Genomic DNA, 22,520 nt, shown 5'->3' with positions numbered 1-22,520 from the left:
CGAGACAGGGTTTCTCTGTAGCTTTGGTGCCCGTCCCGGAACTAGCTCTTGTAGACCAGGCTGGCCTCGAACTCCCAGAGATCTGCCTGCTTCTGCCTCCCGAGTGCTGGGATTAGAGGCATGCGCCACCACCACCCGGCACTAGTTGACACTCTTATGAGTTTGTTCAAACTGTATTTAATACTGAAGGTTATTGAACTAGCCTATAGATCGCCATTTTTTAGGGGTAGCTGCTTTTGTCACTGTATATATCTGATTTTTCATACAGAGAAGGTGTGATGGAGTTCTTATTAGCAAACCACCCATTGGACTGTCCTATTTGTGACCAGGGAGGTGAATGTGATCTGCAGGTATCTAGAATAATTCTGTAAATCTTTTTGATGGACTCATTTTAATTTCATTATAACATTAGATTGACTGTTTCCTAATCTACTTAAGGACCAGTCCATGATGTTTGGGAGCGATAGGAGCCGGTTTCTAGAGGGGAAACGTGCTGTGGAGGACAAGAACCTTGGACCCCTGGTAAAGACTATCATGACCAGATGTATACAGTGTACCCGATGCATCAGGTAATGTTTCTCTTCAGGAATATTTCCATATAGTTTCATGGAATAACAACACTTGAAACTATAGCCATTATTTAGTGGGGAAAAAGTTAGATTTTGTTTAGTTTTGGTTTTTTTTTTTTCTTCAGATATTCTGGTAAAAAGACTATGCTAATTTGCTTTAAAACAATGCCAAATTCAGTTCAGTTTAAACCTTTACATCTGGTGTTCTGTGATAACATAACAAACTCTGTCCAAACGATGTGTACAGTTTTCCGTTTGTGTGTTCCACTTTAGTTACAGAAAAACATTGATTTTTTTTAATTTTTATTTGCTGACTATGCTTATCATTGGAAATACACTAATGCCTTTTTAATGTTTTGAAAGTCGTTGCCTTTGTGATTATGAGCCAGAAAGGAAATGCTGTTTTCTGGACTCAACCATTTGATAAATTCCTATTTTTTAGGTTTGCAAGTGAGATTGCAGGAGTAGATGATTTGGGCACAACAGGCAGAGGAAATGACATGCAAGTTGGCACATACATCGAGAAAATGTTCATGTCTGAATTGTCTGGGAATATCATTGATATCTGCCCTGTAGGTGCCCTGACCTCTAAGCCTTATGCTTTTACTGCCCGGCCTTGGGAAACAAGGTATTTATCTTTGCGTTTTCAACAAATTTGTTTTTACAAGATTTTATTTTGTGTGTGGGCTGGGGCAAATGTGGTGCAGGTGCCCATGAACATGTGTGTAGGTGTGTTTGGAGGCCAGAGGACGACGTTTGGTGTCATCTTCAGAAACATTGTCCACTTTCTTTGAGGCAGGGTCTCTTGTTTGCCTAGACTGGCTGGCGAGAGACCTTCTCCCCCTGCCTCTCCAGCACTAGGATTCCCAAGATGCACCAGCGTACCAGCGTTTTCACATACGCTTTGAGAGTAGACTCGGGTCATTGAACTTACTAGGCAATGGCTTTGCAGACTGAACCATACTCCTAGCCCTGATTATTTGTTTTTAATTTTTATTTAGTGTGTGTACTTGTGCTTGTGTTCTTGCACAGATGGCTGGGTGGGTGCCATTGTGAACATGAGAAGGACTACTTTTGGAAATTAGTTTTTACCTTGTTAAGGAAGGTTTCTTATTTCTTCCATTGTGCTGCATATTCCAGGCCTGCCAGCCTACAAACTCACTGTAGGAGTGCTGGATTAGAGATAGAAACTCACTGTAGGAGTGCTGGATTAGAGACAGAAACTCACTGTAGGAGTGCTGGATTAGAGATAGAAACTCACTGTAGGAGTGCTGGATTAGAGATAGAAACTCACTGTAGGAGTGCTGGATTAGAGACAGAAACTCACTGTAGGAGTGCTGGATTAGAGATAGAAACTCACTGTAGGAGTGCTGGATTAGAGATAGAAACTCACTGTAGGAGTGCTGGATTAGAGACACAAGCTCACTGTAGGAGTGCTGGATTAGAGATAGAAACTCACTGTAGGAGTGCTGGATTAGAGACAGAAACTCACTGTAGGAGTGCTGGATTAGAGATACATGATCACTGTAGGAGTGCTGGATTAGAGACAGAAACTCACTGTAGGAGTGCTGGATTAGAGACAGAAACTCACTGTAGGAGTGCTGGATTAGAGACACAAGCTCACTGTAGGAGTGCTGGATTAGAGATAGAAACTCACTGTAGGAGTGCTGGATTAGAGACAGAAACTCACTGTAGGAGTGCTGGATTAGAGATAGAAACTCACTGTAGGAGTGTTGGATTAGAGATAGAAACTCACTGTAGTAGTGCTGGATTAGAGATAGAAACTCACTGTAGGAGTGCTGGATTAGAGACAGAAACTCACTGTAGGAGTGCTGGATTAGAGACAGAAACTCACTGTAGGAGTGCTGGATTAGAGACACAAGCTCACTGTAGTAGTGCTGGATTAGAGATAGAAACTCACTGTAGGAGTGCTGGATTAGAGATAGAAACTCATTGTAGGAGTGCTGGATTAGAGACAGAAACTCACTGTAGGAGTGCTGGATTAGAGATAGAAACTCACTGTAGGAGTGCTGGATTAGAGACAGAAACTCACTGTAGGAGTGCTGGATTAGAGATAGAAACTCACTGTAGGAGTGCTGGATTAGAGACAGAAACTCACTGTAGGAGTGCTGGATTAGAGATACATGATCACTGTAGGAGTGCTGGATTAGAGACAGAAACTCACTGTAGGAGTGCCGGATTAGAGATAGAAACTCACTGTAGGAGTGCTGGATTAGAGACAGAAACTCACTGTAGGAGTGCTGGATTAGAGACAGAAACTCACTGTAGGAGTGCTGGATTAGAGATAGAAACTCACTGTAGGAGTGCTGGATTAGAGACAGAAACTCACTGTAGGAGTGCCGGATTAGAGATAGAAACTCACTGTAGGAGTGCCGGATTAGAGATAGAAACTCACTGTAGGAGTGCTGGATTAGAGATAGAAACTCACTGTAGGAGTGCTGGATTAGAGATAGAAACTCACTGTAGGAGTGCTGGATTAGAGATAGAAACTTACTGTAGGAGTGCTGGATTAGAGACAAACTCACTGTAGGAGTGCTGGATTAGAGATAGAAACTCATTGTAGGAGTGCTGGATTAGAGACAGAAACTCACTGTAGGAGTGCTGGATTAGAGATAGAAACTCACTGTAGGAGTGCTGGATTAGAGATAGAAACTCACTGTAGGAGTGCTGGATTTGAGATGTTTGCCACTTCATCTGGCTCCTGTGTGGGTTCTAGGGATCAACTCAGGTCTTCAGGCTTGCTCAGCAAGCGCCTGTACTCTCTGAGCTACCTTCCTGGCCTTGTTTTTAAATTGTAGTTCACTACTTTTTATAAAATGTTCTGTGTCGTTTTATTCCCAAATTTTATTTTATTTTATTTATTTATTTATTTTTGGTTTTTCGAGACAGGGTTTCTCTGTGGCTTTGGAGCCTGTCCTGGAACTAGCTCTGTAGACCAGGCTGGTCTTGAACTCACAGAGATCCGCCTGCCTCTGCCTCCCGAGTGCTGGGATTAAAGGCGTGCGCCACCACCGCCCGGCTATTCCCAAATTTTAATTGATTTTGGTCTACACTTTTGTTTGCTTTAAGTAAAAAAAAAAAAAAAATCTGTGTTACGAGGAGGCGGTGGTACACACTTTAGTCCCAGCACTCAAGAGGCAAAGGCAGATGGATCTTTCTAAATTTGAGGTCAGCCTGGTCTACAGAGTGAGTTCCAAGACAGCCAGGGCTGTTACACAGAGAAACTCTGTCTGGAGAAACAAAACAACAGCAACAAAAAGACACCAAAAAAGATTTGTATGTGTGTACATGTTTCCATGTTTATATGTGGTGTATGTTGTGTGTGTGTGTCTGAGTGTCTGATGTAGATGTGAGTGTGAGGTGGCCTCTTTATGTGAGTTTGAGACATTGCATCTCAGGTCTTTATTCATGTGCAGCCTATACCCACTGAGTGGGTCTGGCCCAGCTCCAGAAGAATGGTTTGTTGGAAGGTAGCTAGTTAAATTGAAAGGGAGGATAAACCTCTACAAACTTATTTGTAGCTTCTTTCTTTCTAAGATTAAAAAACTTATGTACATGTGTACCATGCATGGTGCTAGCCTTTAATGAGAAGGGAGACAGGAACAGCATCAAGCCAGACCATTAAAGATTTATTTGTTTTTGTTTGAGACAGGGTCTTTCTATGTAACTTTGGCTGTCCTGGAATTGGTTATTGTAGACCAGAGTGACCTTGAATTCACAGAAATCTACCTGCCTCTGCATTCCAAGTGCTGGGATTACATTGTGTGCCACTCACACCTAGCTGTTTGAGATTGTTAGCTAGTCAGGTGTACTTGTACATGTGCACATGTGTGGAGACCAGATGTTGACAGGTGGCTTCCTGACTCCCTTCACTCCATTTACTGAGGCAGCATTTCTTGCTTAGCCTGCAGCAATTGCTGTCCCTACTTTGACTAGCCTGTTTTCCTGGTCCACTCAACTAGCTCTCCATCCTCCAGAGTGCTATCTATGCTGACAAGCCCTCCTGGCTTTTCTGTGACTGCTAGGAATCTGAATTCCTATTTTTGTGCTTGCATAACTAGTATTGTATTTACTAAACCACATTTCCAGTTCCACAAAAGTTGTTTTTAGACTTTTTTTTTTATGTGTGTGTATGTGGGTCTGAGTTATGTATGAATACTGTATGTATGCAGGTGCCTGAAGAAGCCAGAAGAGAGCATTGAATCCTTTGAAATTGGAGTTGGATTGTGGTGAGCCGCCATCTGGGTACTGGGAACCAAACTCAGGTTCTGCAAAATCAACAAGTGCTCTTAACCACTACAGCACCTCTCCAGCCCCACAGAGTAGATTTTATACATCTAAAGTAGCTTACATTTTGGTGTGTAAGTGAAAAAATTTAAGAAAAAAACTTATTTTGTGGGATTTTTATTTTATTTCCTTGTTTATTTTTGTTGAACTCCTTTCTGCTCTCGGGAATGGTTGGTTTGTAGCTGTCTTTGACGGCCAGCGCCCAGGATGGATTAGCTGTGCTCCCATGCAGCTGGCCGTCAGTGTGTTTCAAATCTGGAGGTGCTTACTTCTGTCGTTATCTTTCTAAGTCCCACCATCTTTAGATATGGACAGGGAGGTGGGTCTGGAAGTGTCTGTCTGTAATCCTAGCATTGGGATGCAGAGGTCACCCTCAGTTCAGAGTCACTTGTCCTCCAGAGCATGTGAGGACCGCCGACGTGTATGGGACTGCCAAAATAAGAAACGAAACCAAAACAAAACTAATTAACAGAAGCTCTTGTTGCTCTTAGAATCAGTGTACTAAATGTGTGTTTATTTTCTCAGAAAGACAGAGTCCATTGACGTAATGGATGCCGTGGGGAGTAACATTGTGGTTAGTACAAGGACTGGAGAGGTGATGAGGATTTTGCCACGAATGCATGAAGATATTAATGAAGAATGGATCTCTGATAAAACCAGGTACTGTCTGTATGTTTTTACATTTGCTATAAAAATTTATAGTTTCCCTTTAGATTTATAGTTTATATGTGAGTGTTTTGCTCCTATGGATCTATGATTATTACAGTGTTATGGACAGTGTGAGCCATCATGTGGGTGCTGGGAACTGAGCTCAGTTCCTCTGTGAGGGTAAGAGCTCCTACGCACATAGTCATCTCTCCAGTCCTTATTGTCATTTTTAATGGAAATTTTTATGTTGCAAAATGATATAGTCTATTGAAAAGTCTGAATTTTTATAAAGAGAATAGGGGAAAAAGCAACATTAATAGTTGTAAATAATGGGCATAGTGGCACAAGTTTGTAGTCGAAGCTACTTGGAGACTGAAACAGGAGGATCTGTAATTCATAGCCAGCCTGGGAGACATAGACCTTGTTTCAAAATAAAAATATAGAGGGGCTGGAGATATAGCTTAGCTATAGAACACAGGCCCTGCTTTCCATTTCCAGTGCTCAGGAAATAACGGAGCAAAGGGAGAGCTTTTCTTTCTCTCAGTGTAGCCTGGCTGTCCTGGAGCTCTCTCTGGAGACCAGGCTGGCCTCAAACTCACAGATCGATCTGCCTCTGCCTCTGCTTCCTGTACTGGGATTAAAGGCGTGTGCCACTGTGCCCAGCTAAGGTAGATCTATCTCTTGACACCGTGCCTACCTTAGGTATTTATTATTCTGTTTAACATTTTAGGTAATCTTCTATTTAAATAAGTTTTTTTTTATTTTTTAAACATGGAAATTGTAGTTGCTCCTTATCAAAATTCTATATATTGTGTGATTTCTTTTGTCTAGATTTGCCTATGATGGACTAAAACGTCAAAGACTTACTGAGCCAATGATCAGAAATGAAAAGGGGCTTTTAACTTACACCTGCTGGGAAGATGCACTCTCTCGTGTAGCTGGAATGGTAAAAAATTGAAATATAGGATAAATAGTGTGTAGTTACTAAGAAACAACTTTGTCATGAGAAAGAGCATATCTTTCTCTTTCATCCTCTTTCTTCCTTTATTATTTCTTCCTTTATTTATTTATTTTTTTTAGACAGGGCTTTCATTGTGTAGCTCCAGCTGACCAGGCTGGTCTTAAACATGCAGGATCTGCTTGCTTGCCTCTGCCTTCTAAGTGCTAAGATTAAAGACACGCACCATCACACCCATTCTTTTCTCTCTCTCTCTCTCTCTCTCTCTCTCTCTCTCTCTGCCAAGATTTGATATTTTTGAGAGCTGTATCTCAGATATTAGACTAACCACACATGATCTCTACCTTCTACCTTGTTATGCTAGAGAAAGAGGCATTATTGTTGATCTACCAGGGCACTAATGAGAAAACACAGAAGTGGTGCACGGTGCCTAACAGAAACTATGGTATCAAGATGCCTTCCTAAAGGAAGTGATCCTGACACAAAGCCTAAAGTTGAATGTGAGCTTGGGTGTAGCTCACTTGTACTAGTGTGCTTAGCATGTGCAAAGCCGATAAAAGAGGAAAGAGAGACCGGATGACAGGCAGTGTAGACAAAGCAAAAGCCGAGAGGGAATGGCAGATACTTTAGAAGAGGTTGCGTTCAGCTAAGGTAACTATAGCGCCACGATTTTCATTCTCCAGAGCTCATATTGAAGTTCCTTTGTTCCTAAGGTAGCACACACAGCATCCTGCCAAGCTAGGGTTACTTGCCCTGGCCCACACACCATGGCTGCTTCTCATTTGTAGACCAAGTGAGCAGTGGGACCCTTTTAGTCATATGTGGATTGCTGGTCTTTTGCTTTGAAGATTGATCAGTATGTTTTACTGATGCATTTGGCAAAGAAAATGTTTTTTTGTTTTGTTTTTGTTTTTCAAGACAGGGCTTTTCTGTTTAATAGTCCTGGCTGTCCTGAAACTTGCCCTGTAGACCAGGCTAGCCTCAAACTCACAGAAATCTCTCTGCTTCTGTCTCCTGAGTGCTGAGAATAAAGACGTGCACCACTATCACCTGGCTAAAAATGTGTAATTCTTAAAATATAGGAAAAATTTAGAATATGTATAGTATGGTTTTAATATTATGTAAAAAAAAAGCCTATAAAGCTTATAATCTGCTTCAGTGACAACTGTTAGGAATATGTTTATCAGAAATAGATATAGTTAAGTGATTCATTGCACTCAAACCCTAAATATATTAAATTGAGATCTCATAAGTTATATCAACAGTTATATGCTAATTTGATCCAGCAGTAAAAGAAAGGGTTAAAACTCTGTTATTTGCTAATAGCTTTGACAACATTGTTCTTTTAAATTAATGTTTTATATTTGCTCCCCTTTTTTATTTCTTAAATGTTTTTAATTGAAATAGAATTGCATTGCTTTCCTGTGTTCTCCCTCCAGGCCCTCCCTGTTACTCTTCTTCAAGTCCTTCTCATTCCCCTCCCACTCTCTAGTTGATAGCCATTTTCTTTTTTTGTTGAAAATAATTTTCATACAATACATTTTAATCTTAAACTGGGAGTGGTGGCGAACACCTTCCCAGGACTTGGGAAGGCAAAGGCAGGTCAACTTCTGAGTTCAAGGCCAGCTTGGTCTGCAGCAAGTTCCAGGACAGCCAGGGGTACACAGAGGAAACCCTGTCTTAAAAAACAAACAAAAAGAATCTGTCTTTTCTACGGTGTTCTCTGAGCTGTAGATGCAGGAGCCATGATGTAGATGTATCTGTTGTGTCTGGGGCCTCCTTGATCTGTTGATCTCTGCATTCTGTCCAGTTGCTGTGAAGAGAAGCCCCTCTGATGGGTGGTAGCTACCCCTAGCCAGGAAAGAGGACTGATGTGTCCCAATGCATAGTTCTCTTCTGATACTTGAAAATGACTTGTTTTATTTTCTGAACAATTATGGTCTTTGCTGACTGTAGGTTCACTAGTGCTGCCCTGTTTTTCTATTTCTAGTTACAGAGCTTCCAAGGCAAGGATGTGGCAGCAATTGCAGGTGGCTTGGTGGATGCTGAAGCCTTAGTCGCTCTGAAAGATTTGCTTAATAAAGTAGACTCTGACAACTTATGCACTGAAGAGATCTTCCCCACCGAAGGAGCTGGGTGAGAGACTATAAGCTGCGCTCCAGGCTGCTGCTTTCGGGTTTATTTATTTATTATGTATACAGTATTCTGTCTGCATGTATGCCTGCAGGCCAGAAGAGGGCACCAGATCTCACTACAGATGGTTGTGAGCCACTATGCGGTTGCTGGGAATTGAACTCAGGACCTTTGGAAGAGCAGGCAGTGCTCTTAACCACTGAGCCATCTCTCCAGCCCCCCAGGCTGATCTTGAACAGAGGAACTTTGTGTTCTTCACCTCCCAAGTGCTTGGATTAAGGATGAGTGCTTCTGTACTCAGCCATTGTTTAGTTACATGGAGCAGCCACGTCTGTGACATCAGTGTTCAGTTCTGACACACTGCAGTTCTCCAACTCCCCATGCACTCTGACATATAAAGTAGAAAGGGCCGTTTGAGAAGAGGAAGATGGCAGGAGTGGGGGGTACTGAGTGCTGAATGTGCTCAGACTCCACGCTACACGTGTATGAAAGCAGGACTCTAGACCCATTCAGTGTAGTTAATAGGTGGTAATAAAAGACTTCAATACATTAAACCAAACGCCAGAATTGTAGAATATAGTCACTAATTAATACTGTAGGTTTGATTTCATCTAGACACACCTGCCTGGCATGGTGGCTGATGTGCTTGGAAGGTTGAAAGGAGGACTCCTCAAGTTCCAGGCTGGCTTGAGCTGTAAAGGGAGACCTTGTTTCCTAAACAAAAGTCAGGAGAGTGCCCTGTGATTTACAATAGTAGGCCATGGATTCCTAGCATGTGTTAACTTTATGTATGCATTCTAGCATGTATTAAGTTCTCTTTCAGAGTTTCTTATCTTCGTAAGCTTGAGCCATGTATTACACTTTTAGCACAGATTTACGTTCCAATTACCTTCTCAATACTACGATTGCTGGTGTGGAAGAGGCAGATGTTGTTCTTCTAATTGGCACAAATCCACGTTTTGAGGCACCGCTATTTAATGCTAGAATTAGAAAGAGGTAAGTAACTTAATCCTCATGTAATAAGAATTTTGAAAATATGTGATTGTTTTTGCATATATAAATATATTTTAGGTGATTCCAGCTAAGTGTTAACTGTGTGGTTCTAGAGGAAGATTCCTAACATATTCACTCTACCCTCCCTCCTTGTCTTTCAGTTTATTTTAGTGTTTTCTTTTCTTTTGAGTTGGTCTGGCCTGGAACTCACAGAGCTCAGTCTGCCTCTGTCTCTTGAGTGCTGGGATTAAAGACATGTACCAACCCATCTGGCTTCCTTGTTATAGAGACAAGGTCTCATGGAGCCCAGGCTAGCCTCAAGCTTACTGTAAATCAGAATGAACCTTGAACTCCTAATCTTCCTGCCTTTACCTCAAGTGCTGGGATCATAAGCAGGTGCTACCATACCTGGCCCTATATTTATTTTTTTTAATTTTTTTAAATTTATTTTTGTTTTTCAAGACAGGGTTTTTCTGTGTAGCCTTGACTGTTCTGGAACTCACTTTGTAGACCAGATTGGACTCAAACTCAGAGATCTGCCTGCCTCTGCCTCCTGAGTGCTGGGATTAAAGGTGTGCGCCACCTTTAATAATCCTGGCTACTTTATTTTATTAAAAACAAGGTTTCATAATGTAGTCAAGACTAGCCTTGAACTTTCAGTGAAATTAAGGTTGAACTTGAACTCCTGATCCTTTAGCTTCCACCTCTGTCTCCATGAATTACAGGCCTGTTTGTTTGGATTTTATTTTGTGTGTATATGTATGTGGACATGCTGTGGTGTAGTGTGCCTGTGATAATCAGGACAGCTTTCAGGAGTTAGTTTCCTCCTTCTGCCCAGTGAGTCCCGGGAATGGAATTGAGTGGCAAGTGCCTTAACCTGCAGAGCTGTCTAGCCAGCCCCATCCTATTTCCTTTTGTCTTCTGGCTTTTCCTCGTAGACTAGGTAAGTACCTGCCAGCCCAGCTGTGTGCCGTGCCCTGTCTTTTAGAGCAGTTTCCTCCTTCATGTCCGGCGGCCTAGAGTCACACATTCATCCCCCTTTTACTTCCTCTGCTAGCACAGGCAAGTTCTTGTGTAGACTGCCCTCCACCCCTGTCCTTTTCACTTGTGTTGTGGACACTGTCTATTGGCTTGTCTGGGAGATGTTTTAGAGTGAAAGAGGGAATTACTACTTCAGGATAACAGCTAAATGAGCATTGCTTCCCCAAAGCCTTATAGTTGGTGACTGCATTCATAGCGCCATAGGACCCCGCTGTAAAGAGTAAATAAATGACAGTTTATTTTCATGACTATTTGAGAAATAAATGATTCTGCCATAAAAATACTGTGAAATATAACCTACAGGTCAGTTTTTCTAAAGTAGTCTTTTTCTACATTGAACTTGTACTTAGGTTCCTATACAACAAATCTGTTTCCTGAATTGTTTATGCATTTTTACAACACTCTTATTTTGAAAGGTGCACATGAAATTATATCTGTTAAGATTAAGTATTCTATGAGTTCTTTTGTGCTTTTGACATTTTGTGACTCAGAATTGTGAGACCAAGGACTGTTCTTAACTTATTTGACTCCAAAAATTGTTTTTGTTTCAGTTGGCTTCATAATGACTTAAAAGTAGCCCTCATAGGTAGTCCAGTGGACCTCACTTACAGATACGACCATCTAGGAGACTCTCCGAAAGTCCTGCAAGACATTGCTTCAGGGAGACATCCATTCAGCCAGGTGCTTTAAGTTATACATGTCTACTATTGGGTTTTGATGATTATTATTTATTTTTATGTGAATTGGTTTGGGTTTTATGTTGTTGTTGGTGGTGGTGTTTTGCAACAGGGTTTCTTTGTGTAGCTTTGGAGCCTGTTCTGGAACTTACTCTGTAGACCAGGCTGGCCTTGAACTCACAGAGATCCGCCTGTCTCTGTCTCCCGCCGGCTGTGCATTGGTATTTTGCCTCCATGTATGTCTGTGAAACTGGAGATACAGACAGTGGTGAGCTGCCATGTGGATACTGGGCATCGAATCCAGGTCCTCTGGAAGAGCAGTCAGTGCTCTTAACTGCTGAGCCATCTCTCCAGCCCTGCTTCTTAAGTATTGTTAGTCTTTCTTTTAGTTTTATTTATTTTTGTTTTCTGTGTATGAATATCTTGCCTGCCTACGTTTTATCTACTGCTTGCGAGTCTGGTGCCCAGAGAGGTCAGAAGAGGGCTGGAACTGGAATCACAGATGGTTGTGAGCTGCCAAACAGAGTTCCCATCCCTCTCCAAGTTCTGAGTCATCTCTCTAGTTCCTTTAATTTATTGCATTTTGTTTGTTTTGAGACAGGGTTTCTGTTTAACAGCAGCTCTGACTCTCCTGGAATTTGCTTTGTAGACCAGGCTGACTTTGAACTTACAGAGATCCACCTGCCTCTGCCTCTCCTGGGATTAAAGGTGTGCACCACCACCAGCCAGCTATTTTATGTCTTTATACTGTTGTATTGTTCTTCAGTTTTACTTAGTTTTCAACTTCCCACCAAGCCTGTAGTTTGCTGTCCTCTGGAAACTCACCCCTTGTTCTCTTCTGTCTGGGTCTTAGTGACTAGAGGAAGTGGAGGCGGTGACACCTGAGCTTCAGTTCTTCTGTGCTCTAACATGGATATTCACCACACCTGGGTCTTCAGTGCCATTTGACTATCTGTAGGGTCACTCTCCAGGTTCTAGCAGCTTACCCATATTCATTCCAGCCAAGGACACCTGGCTAGGATTTTCATTCCCAATGCTTACTTGTGTAAAATATTGAGCTTTTTCACAGTGCATTGGCAAGATGTTTTTATTAACTCAGATACTGTTAGGTAAATTAATGATTCTTCATGTTAGAGTCCCAAACTTGGAAGAACACGTAAATGCAACTATGGTTAGATTGTCTAGCTTATACTTGGAATGTTTTAAGGTCACGGCTCATTTTTTTTTTTCTTTTTTAATAGGTCTTAAAGGAAGCTAAGAAACCCATGGTGGTTTTAGGCAGCTCCGCACTCCAGAGAAATGATGGAGCAGCAATTCTTGCAGCTGTGTCCAGCATTGCACAAACGGTTCGGGTGACGAGCGGTGTTTCTGGAGACTGGAAAGTTATGAATATTCTACATAGGTTTGTCTATTGCTTTACATACAAAATTCAAGGTGTGTGTGTGTGTGTGTGTGTGTGTGTGTGTGTGTGTGTGTGTTCATTCCTGACAGACTTGTCATGGTTGTTTGGACAGGCAGCCTTTAGAAAAATTATTCCCATTGCAAATATGAAATGTAAAATGTTTTCTTTAAAAAGAGTTAGCCAGCACTTGAGAGGCAGAGGCAGGCGGTTGTCTGAGTTTGAGGCCAGCCTGGTCTAAGAATGAGTTCCAAGACAACCAGTGCTACACAGAGAAACCCTGTCTCAAAAAACAGAAAAATTACAGTGAATCCTCTGACTTTGATTAAATGAACAAAAATATAATCTGAAAATTTAGCTAAGGAGATTTTTTTTAATTAAAAATATATGTTTTATCTATGAGGTGGATGTGAGGTTACAAAAATATTTTTTTGAATTTACATTCACATCACATAAATGCTGTATAATAATAAAACAAATTTATAAGATGCTTTTTTTATTGGATTTTTTTTTATTGAGAAAAGGAGAAAAAAAAAAAACAAGTTTCCACCTCCTCCCAGCCTCCCATTTCCCTCCCCCTCCTCCCACCCTTCTCCCCCTCCTCCCATCCTTCTCCCCCTCCCCCCACTCCTTTCCCCCTCCCTCTCCAGTCCAAAGAGCAGTCAGGGTTTTCTGCCCTGTGGTAAGTCCTAGGTCCTCCCCCCTCCGTCCATATCTAGGAAGGTGAACATCCAAACTGGCTAGGCTCCCACAAAGCCAGCACATTACGTAGGATCTAAACCCCGTGCCATTGTCCTTTGCGTCTCATCAGCCTTCATTGTTCGCCATGTTCAGAGAGTCCAGTTTTATCCCATGTTTTTTCAGTCACAGTCCAGCTGGCCTTGGTGAGCTCCCAATAGATCAGCTCCACTGTCTCAGTGGGTGGGTGCACCCCTCGTGGTCCCGACTTCTTTGCTCATGTTCTCCCTCCTTCTGCTTAAGGAGATTTTTTTTGTAAACTCCAGTATGCTATTTTAAGAAAGCTGAAAAAGACAAAGTGTGACAATTAAATTATTTCACAATTTGAAAATGCTCGCTATTGCTATTTTAGTTCCTTTCCCTCTAGTCTTTTTTTTCCTGTATGATTGTTTTTAGTTATATATTTGAAATCATACTTTGTCAATAAGTTTTGTGTCCTGATTTAACTTATTTTTATTACCATATAAGAATTTTCAAAAAAAAAAAAAAAGAATTTTCACCTACAATTGGTGAAATTCTTTATGGGCTCTTTTCTTTAAAAAAATTTTTTTTCCAGCTGGGCATGGTGGCACGCACCTTTAATCCCAGCTCTCAGGGTTAAAGTTAGGGCTAGGGTGAGGAGGCAGATCTCTGTGACAGCCTGGTCTACAAAGCAAGTTCCTGGACAGTTAGGGCTGTTACACAGAGAAACCATATCTTGAAAAAACAAAACAAAAAACCCAAAACCCAAAAGAATATACAATACATTTTGATCATATTCTTTGCTCTCCCCAACTCCTACCAGGTTCTTCCTACTTCCTTGCTCACTCTGCTTCATGCCCTCCCCCCCAAAAAAGAAGGCAAGACAGATAAAAACCAGTGACAAAAAAAATACCAGAATAAAACAAAAGATGTTAATAGTTATTTACTATAATAATATATAACACTCTTTTTCTTATAGCATGCACTAAGATCTTACATGCACACACTAAGTACTAGAATTAAAGGTGTGCGCCATCACTGCCCTGCAAATTTCTAGCGACTTTTAATTCTGTGAGTGTCTGGGGTGTAGTTTAGTGGTGTAAATTGCAAGCCTGTGGTTTCCATTCTTAGCTCAAAATTAAACAAATTAAGCAGCGATAGCACAGGTAACTGAGCTTTAGATTAGCTCCTTAGGTTATAAGACTAGTCTGACTGGACTAGTCAGAGCTGTTTTGTATGTTTCTGCTAGTTTCAGAAGAGTTGTTGCTTTGAGCCTCTTTCTTAGGAGATATTTTCACTGAAACAGTAGTTGTAGGAAACAATTCTATAAAGGCAGATTCCAGCTTGTATATATCTGTAGTAACGGTTTTCCAAGAATGACTATTTCACACCCCTACCTCCCACCCCTGGTGTGTGTGTGTGTGTGTGTGTGTGTGTGTGTGTGTGTGTGTGTGTGTGTGTGTGTCTCATTTGTTTTTCAGAAAGGGTCTCACTATGTAGCTCTGTCTGGCCTGGAACTTGCTGTGTAGATCGTGCTAATCTAGAACTAGGAGATCCAACAGCCTCTGGTTCCTAAGTGCTGGTATTAAAGGCATGCACTACCATGCTTGCCCTCCCCTCCTTTTTTCTTTTTGAGGCAGGTTCTTATTGTATCTCTGGATAGCCATGAACTTGTTATGTTGCCCCCACCAGATTTGCCTCAAACTTGCAGAGTTCTTCATATCTCTGACCCTTGTAACTGGAATTACATCATCCCTACTTGAATTATTGTTTTATCAATACTTTTAATTTCTCCCTTTTACTTTTTTTCTTCCTTTGAGATAAGATCTTACTCTGCAATCTAGACTGACCTTGAACTCACTGTGTAACTCAGACTAAATATCTTCCTAATGGTCGTCCTGCTTTAGCTGGGATGTGGTGATGATTCTTGTGTAATTACCCAAATTGAATTACTTATACTGGGAATGCTGCGTGTATTTGGAATTCCACAATTGTTTTATAGGATTGCAAGCCAGGTAGCTGCTTTGGACCTTGGCTATAAACCTGGGGTAGACGCAATTAGGAAGAACCCTCCCAAAGTGCTGTTTCTTCTGGGAGCAGATGGAGGTTGTATCACACGACAGGATTTGCCAAAGGATTGTTTCATTATTTACCAAGGCAAGTAGCACCATGGCACCAGAAACAAAAGAGAGTCATACATGGTGTATATTAAAAGCTATTTGATACACAAAAGTTCTGTTTTGAATGGCTGTTCTAAACGTATAGAAGTTCATTGAAATGTATAGACTTTGGATCTGATTAATTTGAATATGTGACTTTTTTTTATTTGCAAGTATTTTATAGTAAACCTTATTTTAGAAATCAAAACAAACAAAATCTGTTTGTTATATAGAGGGGTGACATATGCCTATGGTTCCAGCCTAGTGAGGATGAGACAAGAAGAAAAGAGTTTGAGGTATCTTTAAAAGCCCATCATAGGTTTTACTGTATTTGAAACTGCTAGTAAAAACTACCTGTTGGGCTGGAGATAGGGATCCGCAGTCACGGGCACCGACTGCTCCTCAGATAGCCTAGATTCCATTTCAGACACCAGCATGGCAGCTCACAACTGTCGTTACTCCAATCCAGCGGCTCCAACACCCTCTTCTGACATCAGAGGTCACTAGGCATGTATGTGGTACAAGACACACTTACAGACAAAATACCTATACACAAAATAATTTTTAAAAAATTTAAAGAGAGATTTCTTGCCTGAAATTACTTAATAAGGAGCAGTGGTAACCTGAATGCTCAGTAAGAGGACTGGCTAGAGTTGGCTCACTCATGACGAGGGTGTTAGCCTCGAGTAGTAGTCCTGTCTTCAGGAAGCTGAGATAGGAGGAGTGCAAGTTTGAGGTCACTGAGGACAACATAAGACGCTGTCAGAATATTTAGCATTATTACTTAATAATAACAACAATAATAAACTATTATTACTATCCATAAGGGAAAAGAACTTTAATAGTGCAAAATATTTCTTATAATTTTGTCTTTGAAACAAGGTCTCATATAGCTCAGGTTGGCCTCTAACTCAATACTTAGCAGAGGATGACCTTGAACTCCTGATCCTTTTGCCTCCACTTCCAAGTACTGGGATAACAGGCATATACCACCATGCCTGACTAAACTGTAAAGTTTAACTACTGCCTTGGATTCTGTGTGGCAGGACAGGCAGTAAGTCATGTGGAGCGTTTACACGGAGCTTGTCCGTGAGTTCTCATGCCTGGCGAGTGCTCGTCACCTCAGATGTAGCTCCCTGTAGACCCTGGTTGTAGAGGATAGCCCGGGCCGGCCCTGAACTCATGAGCCTCCTGTTCTGCCTCCAGATCCTGGGAATTACAGGTCTGGACCATGTCTGACTTATGTAAATTAAGTTACAGCGGTCTTTAGCAAGAGGCTAAGGAATACATAAGTAGACAGTTAATGTGGCACGCTGACTTTCTGTATTTGATGCATTCTTTTGAACTCCCACTTGTAACTGTAATTATGTTTCCCTAGAGTAAGTATTTTATTGTATACATGGACATAATTTATAGTAGATATTTTATTTTCATTACCATAAAAATTATACAGGAGCTGGAGAGATGGCTCAGCAGTTAAGAACACTTGATTCTCAGTGTCCACATGGTATCTCTCAGTTTCCTGTAATTCCAGGTCCAGGGTATCTAACAACTTCTCTGGCCTCTGCAGGCATCAGCATACATGTGGTACACAGATATATATGCAGGCAAACATACACACACAAAATATCTTTTTTTTTTTTTTTTGGTTTTTCGAGACAGGGTTTCTCTGCAGCTTTGGAGCCTGTCCTGGCACTAGCTCTTGTAGACCAGGCTGGCCTCGAACCAAAATATCTTATTTTAAAAAATTATTATATAACATTTTATGCCAGTGGTGGCACACGCTTTTACCCCAACACTTCGGAGGCTAAGGGCAAGTGGATCTCCTGAGTTTGAGGCAGCCTGATCTACAGAAAGAGTTCCGGGACAAGCCACTGCTAAGCAGAGAAACTCTGTCTCAAAACAGCCAAAAGAAAAAAAATATTATGTCTTCAGTTAATATAATTGGTTGGTACTAAACAAAATGACTGAACTAAAATATTGTTTTACTGCTTTCTAGGGGCACTCAATCGGATATGCACACCTTTTCTCTTTTTTCTTTTCTCCTGAGGTAGAATCTCTGGTCGCCTGGTTTGACCAAGGATGACCTTGAACTTCTGGTTGATTCTCTCTGTGCCTGCAGCACCACAGGCTAGCGTAGTATGCATTGTCTTGCTGGACAGTGGTGGTGCACGCCTTTACTCCCAGCGCTCTGGGAGGCAGAGTCAGGTGAATCTCTGAGTTCAAGGCCAGCCTGGGGTCCACAGGACTGGCTCCATAGCTACTAGGAAACCCTGTCTTGAAACGCGTCTCAAAAATGTATTGTCCTTAAGGACTCTGAGAGAGGTATATATACAAGGACCTAATTAATCTACAAGGGAAGTAGAAAAAGATCTCCTGAGTACATCGAGGGCATGGGGCCTTTGGGAAAGGGTGAGGGGGCGTAGAGGCAGGGAGGAGAGCAGAGAAAAATGTAGAGCTTAATAAAGATCAATACAAAATTTTAAAAAGTATTGTCTTAATAAGTTTTTGGATTTTGGGGAAGGACTTTGTTGGATTTTGGATTTGGTTTGTTTCTTTCAGTTGGTTTTTCAAGACAGGATTTTTATCTGTGTAGCCTGATGGTCCTGGAATAAACTCTGGAAACCAGGCTGACATTGAACTTGGAGATCTGTCTGCTTCTGCCTTCAGAGTTCTAGGACTAAAGGCGGGTGCCGCCACCACCCAGCTTGAACTACCCTCTCATTCTCATTTTAAACCTATGAAAATGTCTGAACATGGTGGTGTACGCCTTTGATCCCAGTGCTCAGGAGGCAGAGGCAGGCTGATCTCCAAGTTCGAGGCCAACCTGGTCTCTAGAGCAAGTTCTAGGACAGTCAGGCCTACACAGAGAGAAACCCTGTCTCAAAAAAAAAAGTATAGTTCAGTGGTAAATAGTTTGCATGAGGTGATTTGGTATCCAGAGCTACAAAACTAGTAATAGGAATTACAAAGGAGGTATGTTTGCGGTCTTCACATATAGTAGTGACCAGTATCTGTTGGGTTCTAAGACTGTAATTCACACTGGTCTAAGCTGTAATTCACACTGACCTCAAGATTCTTCTGCCTTGGCCCCAGGTACTGGGTTACCATTGTGTACCACTACTTTGTGTTTATTAATACAGTTTCTCCTCACAGGACATCATGGTGATGTTGGTGCTCCCATAGCTGATGTTATTCTCCCAGGGGCTGCTTACACAGAAAAGTCTGCTACTTATGTCAATACTGAGGGTAGAGCCCAACAAACCAAAGTGGCAGTTACACCTCCGGGCTTGGCAAGAGAAGACTGGAAAATCATAAGAGCTCTCTCGGAGGTATTATTTTTGAGGCATTCTTTGACCTAATTTTATTCATTAAGCAGCTGGGGATGTAGCTCTATTGGTATTGTGATTGCATGCAGTCCTAGGTTCAATAAATTCTTGTACATAATTTATTGTGCTGGAGATAGACCCAGGGCTTCAGCAGATACTAGGCAGGAGCTTTGCCGCTGAGCTACATCTTCATTCACTAAGGCATGTCATAGTGATGCTGCCTCAAGGATGCTAGACATGTTAGCTTCTTAAAATGATTTTCAAAGTTGCGGAAAGTTTTTCTCTAGAATGAGGGAGAGTTGCATAACCTGGTAGTATAGGAGAAAAGGCCTTCAGAAAATTAAATATTAAAATAGGAATTGGTATTTAGCCTAACATCCTCTCTGTAATCCTTGACTTCAGAACCATGCACTTGTTAAGAACTCTCTGTACTATGGAGCAACATTCTGCAGATAAATATGGTGACATCTTATAAATTAGAGTTTTTGATATCTGTATTCCACACCTGATGCTTCCCTGAAAAATCTGTTTGGATTGGACGGATGGCTCAGTGGTTAAGATCATTGGCTGTTCTTCCAGAGAATCTGGGGTTAATTCCCAGCACTCACATGGTGACATTTTAGGAGATTTATCACACTTTTCTGGCCTACTTAGAGCTCAGGCATGCATGTGGTACACAGATACGCACACAGGCAAAACACATACACAAAAAAGTAATGATGAATAAATAATTTTTAAGAAGGAAAAATTTGTCTGCTAAAAGATACTAATAGAGGGTTTTTTTTCCTTTTAGTAATACCTCATTATTTCACCATAGTTGCAATTATAAATTATTTTTGCCCCCGTTTTTGGTGCTAGAGATTGAGCCTAGTCTGATGTACATATTAAGTTGCAACCCTCTCGAGATAGAGTTTCTCTGTGTGCTCTGGAATGCCATCTGTAGACCAGGCTGGCCTCAGACTCAGAGATCCACCTGCCTCTGCCTCCCAAATGCAAGGATTGAAGGTCTGAGCTATAGCAGGCTTTCTTTGGGGCCACCAGCCAGTTCCCACATTATAGTGCAAAGACTTACTTTTAGTTATGAATGCTCAGCCTTAGCTTTAGCTCATATTTTTGCTATCTCTTCTCTCCCCGGCCCCCCCTTTTTTTTCTTTTAAGACGGGGTTTCTCTGTAGCTTTGAGCCTGTCCTGGGACTTGCTCTGTGGACCAGGCAAGAGATCCACCTGTCTCTGCCTCCTGAGTGCTGGGATTAAAGGCCTGTGCCACCACCACTGACTTTTTTTGCTATCTCATATAATTTAAATTAACCTGTGTCTCTTTGTATGCATCTTGCCTTGGAGCTTTTTACCTTTCTTTTATTCTGTGTATCCTACTCCATGTCTGGCTGACCTGGCTGGCCCCGGGCATCTTTCTCTCTCTCCCTCCCTTGTTTTCTTCTCCCCTTGTGTCTTGATAGCTCCTCTTTTTATTCTCTGTGTCTGCTAGCCCCACCTGTCCCTCTACTGTCTGGCTATTGGCCATTCAGCTTTCTATTAGATCAATCAGGTGCCTTAGGCAGGCAGAGCAACACATCTTTATATCGTTAAACAAATGTAATATTTCAAAACCCTGTGCTACCTTACCATGCTAAGTGGCATTTATTTTTTGTTTTGGGTCATGGGCGGTGCGTGCTGCAGCATGTATTTGAGGTTTAAAGGGCATCCTGAAGGCATCTGCTCTCTCCCTGCACCCAGAGGGTCCAGGGATTGACTCCAAACAAGTCATTTTGGCTGCCCCACCTCTGACATACTGCAATAGTAAAGTTGTATGTCCTGATGAATCTGATCTGTGTAGATCGCAGGTATCACTCTTCCATATGATTCTCTGGATCAAGTGAGGAACCGTCTAGAAGAGGTCTCTCCTAATCTTGTTCGTTATGATGATGTTGAAGGAGCTAATTACTTTCAGCAAGCAAGTGAGCTTGCCCAGGTAAAAGCTTGCCTGTAAACAATTTTCCTAATGGTGTATATCTTGACACAATAGTACTGATTATCTGTCATATTTTTTCAGCTGGTGAACCAGGAACTTCTTGCTGACCCACTTGTTCCACCTCAGCTTACTATAAAAGACTTCTATATGACAGGTAAGTAGCTCTCAGTTCGACTACCGACTACCCAGAGAGAATCAGAGGACCTGCTTTATCTTTATAGCTATTTGTGCTTGGCACTGTTTGCTTCCAATCTGAGGATTTTGTGATTTTACATTTATTTGTGTGTGAGCAAGCATACACTCACCGTGAAGAGTGTGCACTCGGGACAATCTGTGGGAATCCAACTCAAGTCATCAAGCTTGGTGGCAAGCACCTTGGTTCACGAAGCCACCTCACTGGCCTCTAATCTGAATTGTCGAACATTAATGGAATTTAAGAGATAGGACTGGGGCTGGAAGCTCATGGTACATTAAGCATGGGAACTATACCCCTAGTCTTCTAACTTTTTCAGTGCTTGTGACATGTAAGCAAAGTTTAACACCCAAAAGAGTTAGCAGATTTTTAAATGTAAAATTTTACTATTATAAGAAAAATTACTGAACAGAAATTTAGGATTTTTCAAAGTACTAAAAATACTGTCAAGGTTCGTCTGAAAATTATAGATGAAATATTCAAAATATTTAAATATGAAGTATATTAAATAGGGCTTCTGAGGTAAATTGTAAGAATTTTTGTTTGTTTTTTAAGACAGGATTTCTCTGTGAAACGGTCCAGGCTGTCCTGGAACTTGCTCTATAGACCAGGCTGGCCTGGAACTCACAGAAATCCACCTGTATCTGCCTCCCAAGTGTTGGGATTAAAGGTGTGCACCACCACCACCCCCCAGAAGAAATTTTTTAAGAAATATAGACCTGTAACAGGCTCCCCAGTTCACGGCACGATGCTCGGCCTTACCTTCTGTTTGTCCCACTGCCTTCTATAACTTAACCTGCTTCACCTACATTCTGCATGTCCTCCATGTCTGACTGGCTCTAGGCATCTCCCTCTCTTTTTCCCTCCTCTTCTCCCCTTGTGTCTAGATTCCTCCTCCTATTTATTCTCTGAGCCTGCCAGCCCTGCCTATCTATTTACTGCCTGGCTATTGGCTGTTCAGCTTTTTATTAGACCAGTCAGGTGCCTTAGGTAGGCAAAACAACACATCTTTACACAGTTAAACGAATGCAGCATGAACAAATGTAACACATCTTTGCCTAGTTAAAGTAATAGTCCACAACAGACCGTCTGAAGTGCATTTTCTATAGATTTGACAGCAGTTGGTAAATGTATGTGATAGTTAATATATAAATAATTTCATATGTAAAAGCATATAGCATAAATTTGTTTATTTTAAAATTGGGTGTCATGTAGCCCAAGGTGACTTAGACTAGTTGTGTTACAGCGGAGGATGACCTTGAATTTGTAATTTTCCTGCTTGAACCTGCACGTGTCACTGGGGTCCAGCTCAGCGCATCAGCCTTTTACTAACTGAACTACATCTCTAGCCCTGAAATTATGTTTCATAGGTTTTTTTCTGTTTTTTTTTAATTTTTTCTTTTGTTTTATGCCATTTTAAACGTGTATGCAGTGACAGTTGGGTG

At 41.4% G+C, this 22,520-nt stretch overlaps 1 protein-coding gene across 2 annotated transcripts in view; it reads left to right on the top strand.

The window, feature by feature from the left end:
* The window catches only part of Ndufs1 (NADH:ubiquinone oxidoreductase core subunit S1), a 36,201-nt gene that overhangs the window by 10,525 nt on the left and 3,156 nt on the right, over positions 1 to 22,520 (top strand). For both annotated transcript variants that reach the window (XR_012908191.1, XM_075951860.1), the window contains exons 6-18: positions 269 to 350; positions 439 to 569; positions 1,012 to 1,197; positions 5,403 to 5,537; positions 6,357 to 6,471; positions 8,474 to 8,619; positions 9,484 to 9,612; positions 11,202 to 11,331; positions 12,569 to 12,729; positions 15,428 to 15,582; positions 18,741 to 18,916; positions 20,748 to 20,882; positions 20,964 to 21,036. Coding sequence is in view for 1 of the 2 variants with exons in the window: in XM_075951860.1 (XP_075807975.1) it covers positions 269 to 350; positions 439 to 569; positions 1,012 to 1,197; positions 5,403 to 5,537; positions 6,357 to 6,471; positions 8,474 to 8,619; positions 9,484 to 9,612; positions 11,202 to 11,331; positions 12,569 to 12,729; positions 15,428 to 15,582; positions 18,741 to 18,916; positions 20,748 to 20,882; positions 20,964 to 21,036 (1,754 nt within the window). In the remaining variant the exon portion in view is untranslated. The remainder of the gene's footprint in view (positions 1 to 268; positions 351 to 438; positions 570 to 1,011; positions 1,198 to 5,402; positions 5,538 to 6,356; positions 6,472 to 8,473; positions 8,620 to 9,483; positions 9,613 to 11,201; positions 11,332 to 12,568; positions 12,730 to 15,427; positions 15,583 to 18,740; positions 18,917 to 20,747; positions 20,883 to 20,963; positions 21,037 to 22,520) is intronic.

Source organism: Microtus pennsylvanicus, chromosome 17 (genome assembly GCF_037038515.1).
Source record: "Microtus pennsylvanicus isolate mMicPen1 chromosome 17, mMicPen1.hap1, whole genome shotgun sequence".
NCBI lineage: Eukaryota > Metazoa > Chordata > Mammalia > Rodentia > Cricetidae > Microtus > Microtus pennsylvanicus.
Note: the sequence above shows the minus strand (reverse complement) of the source record. Positions and strands in the feature narration are given on the sequence as shown.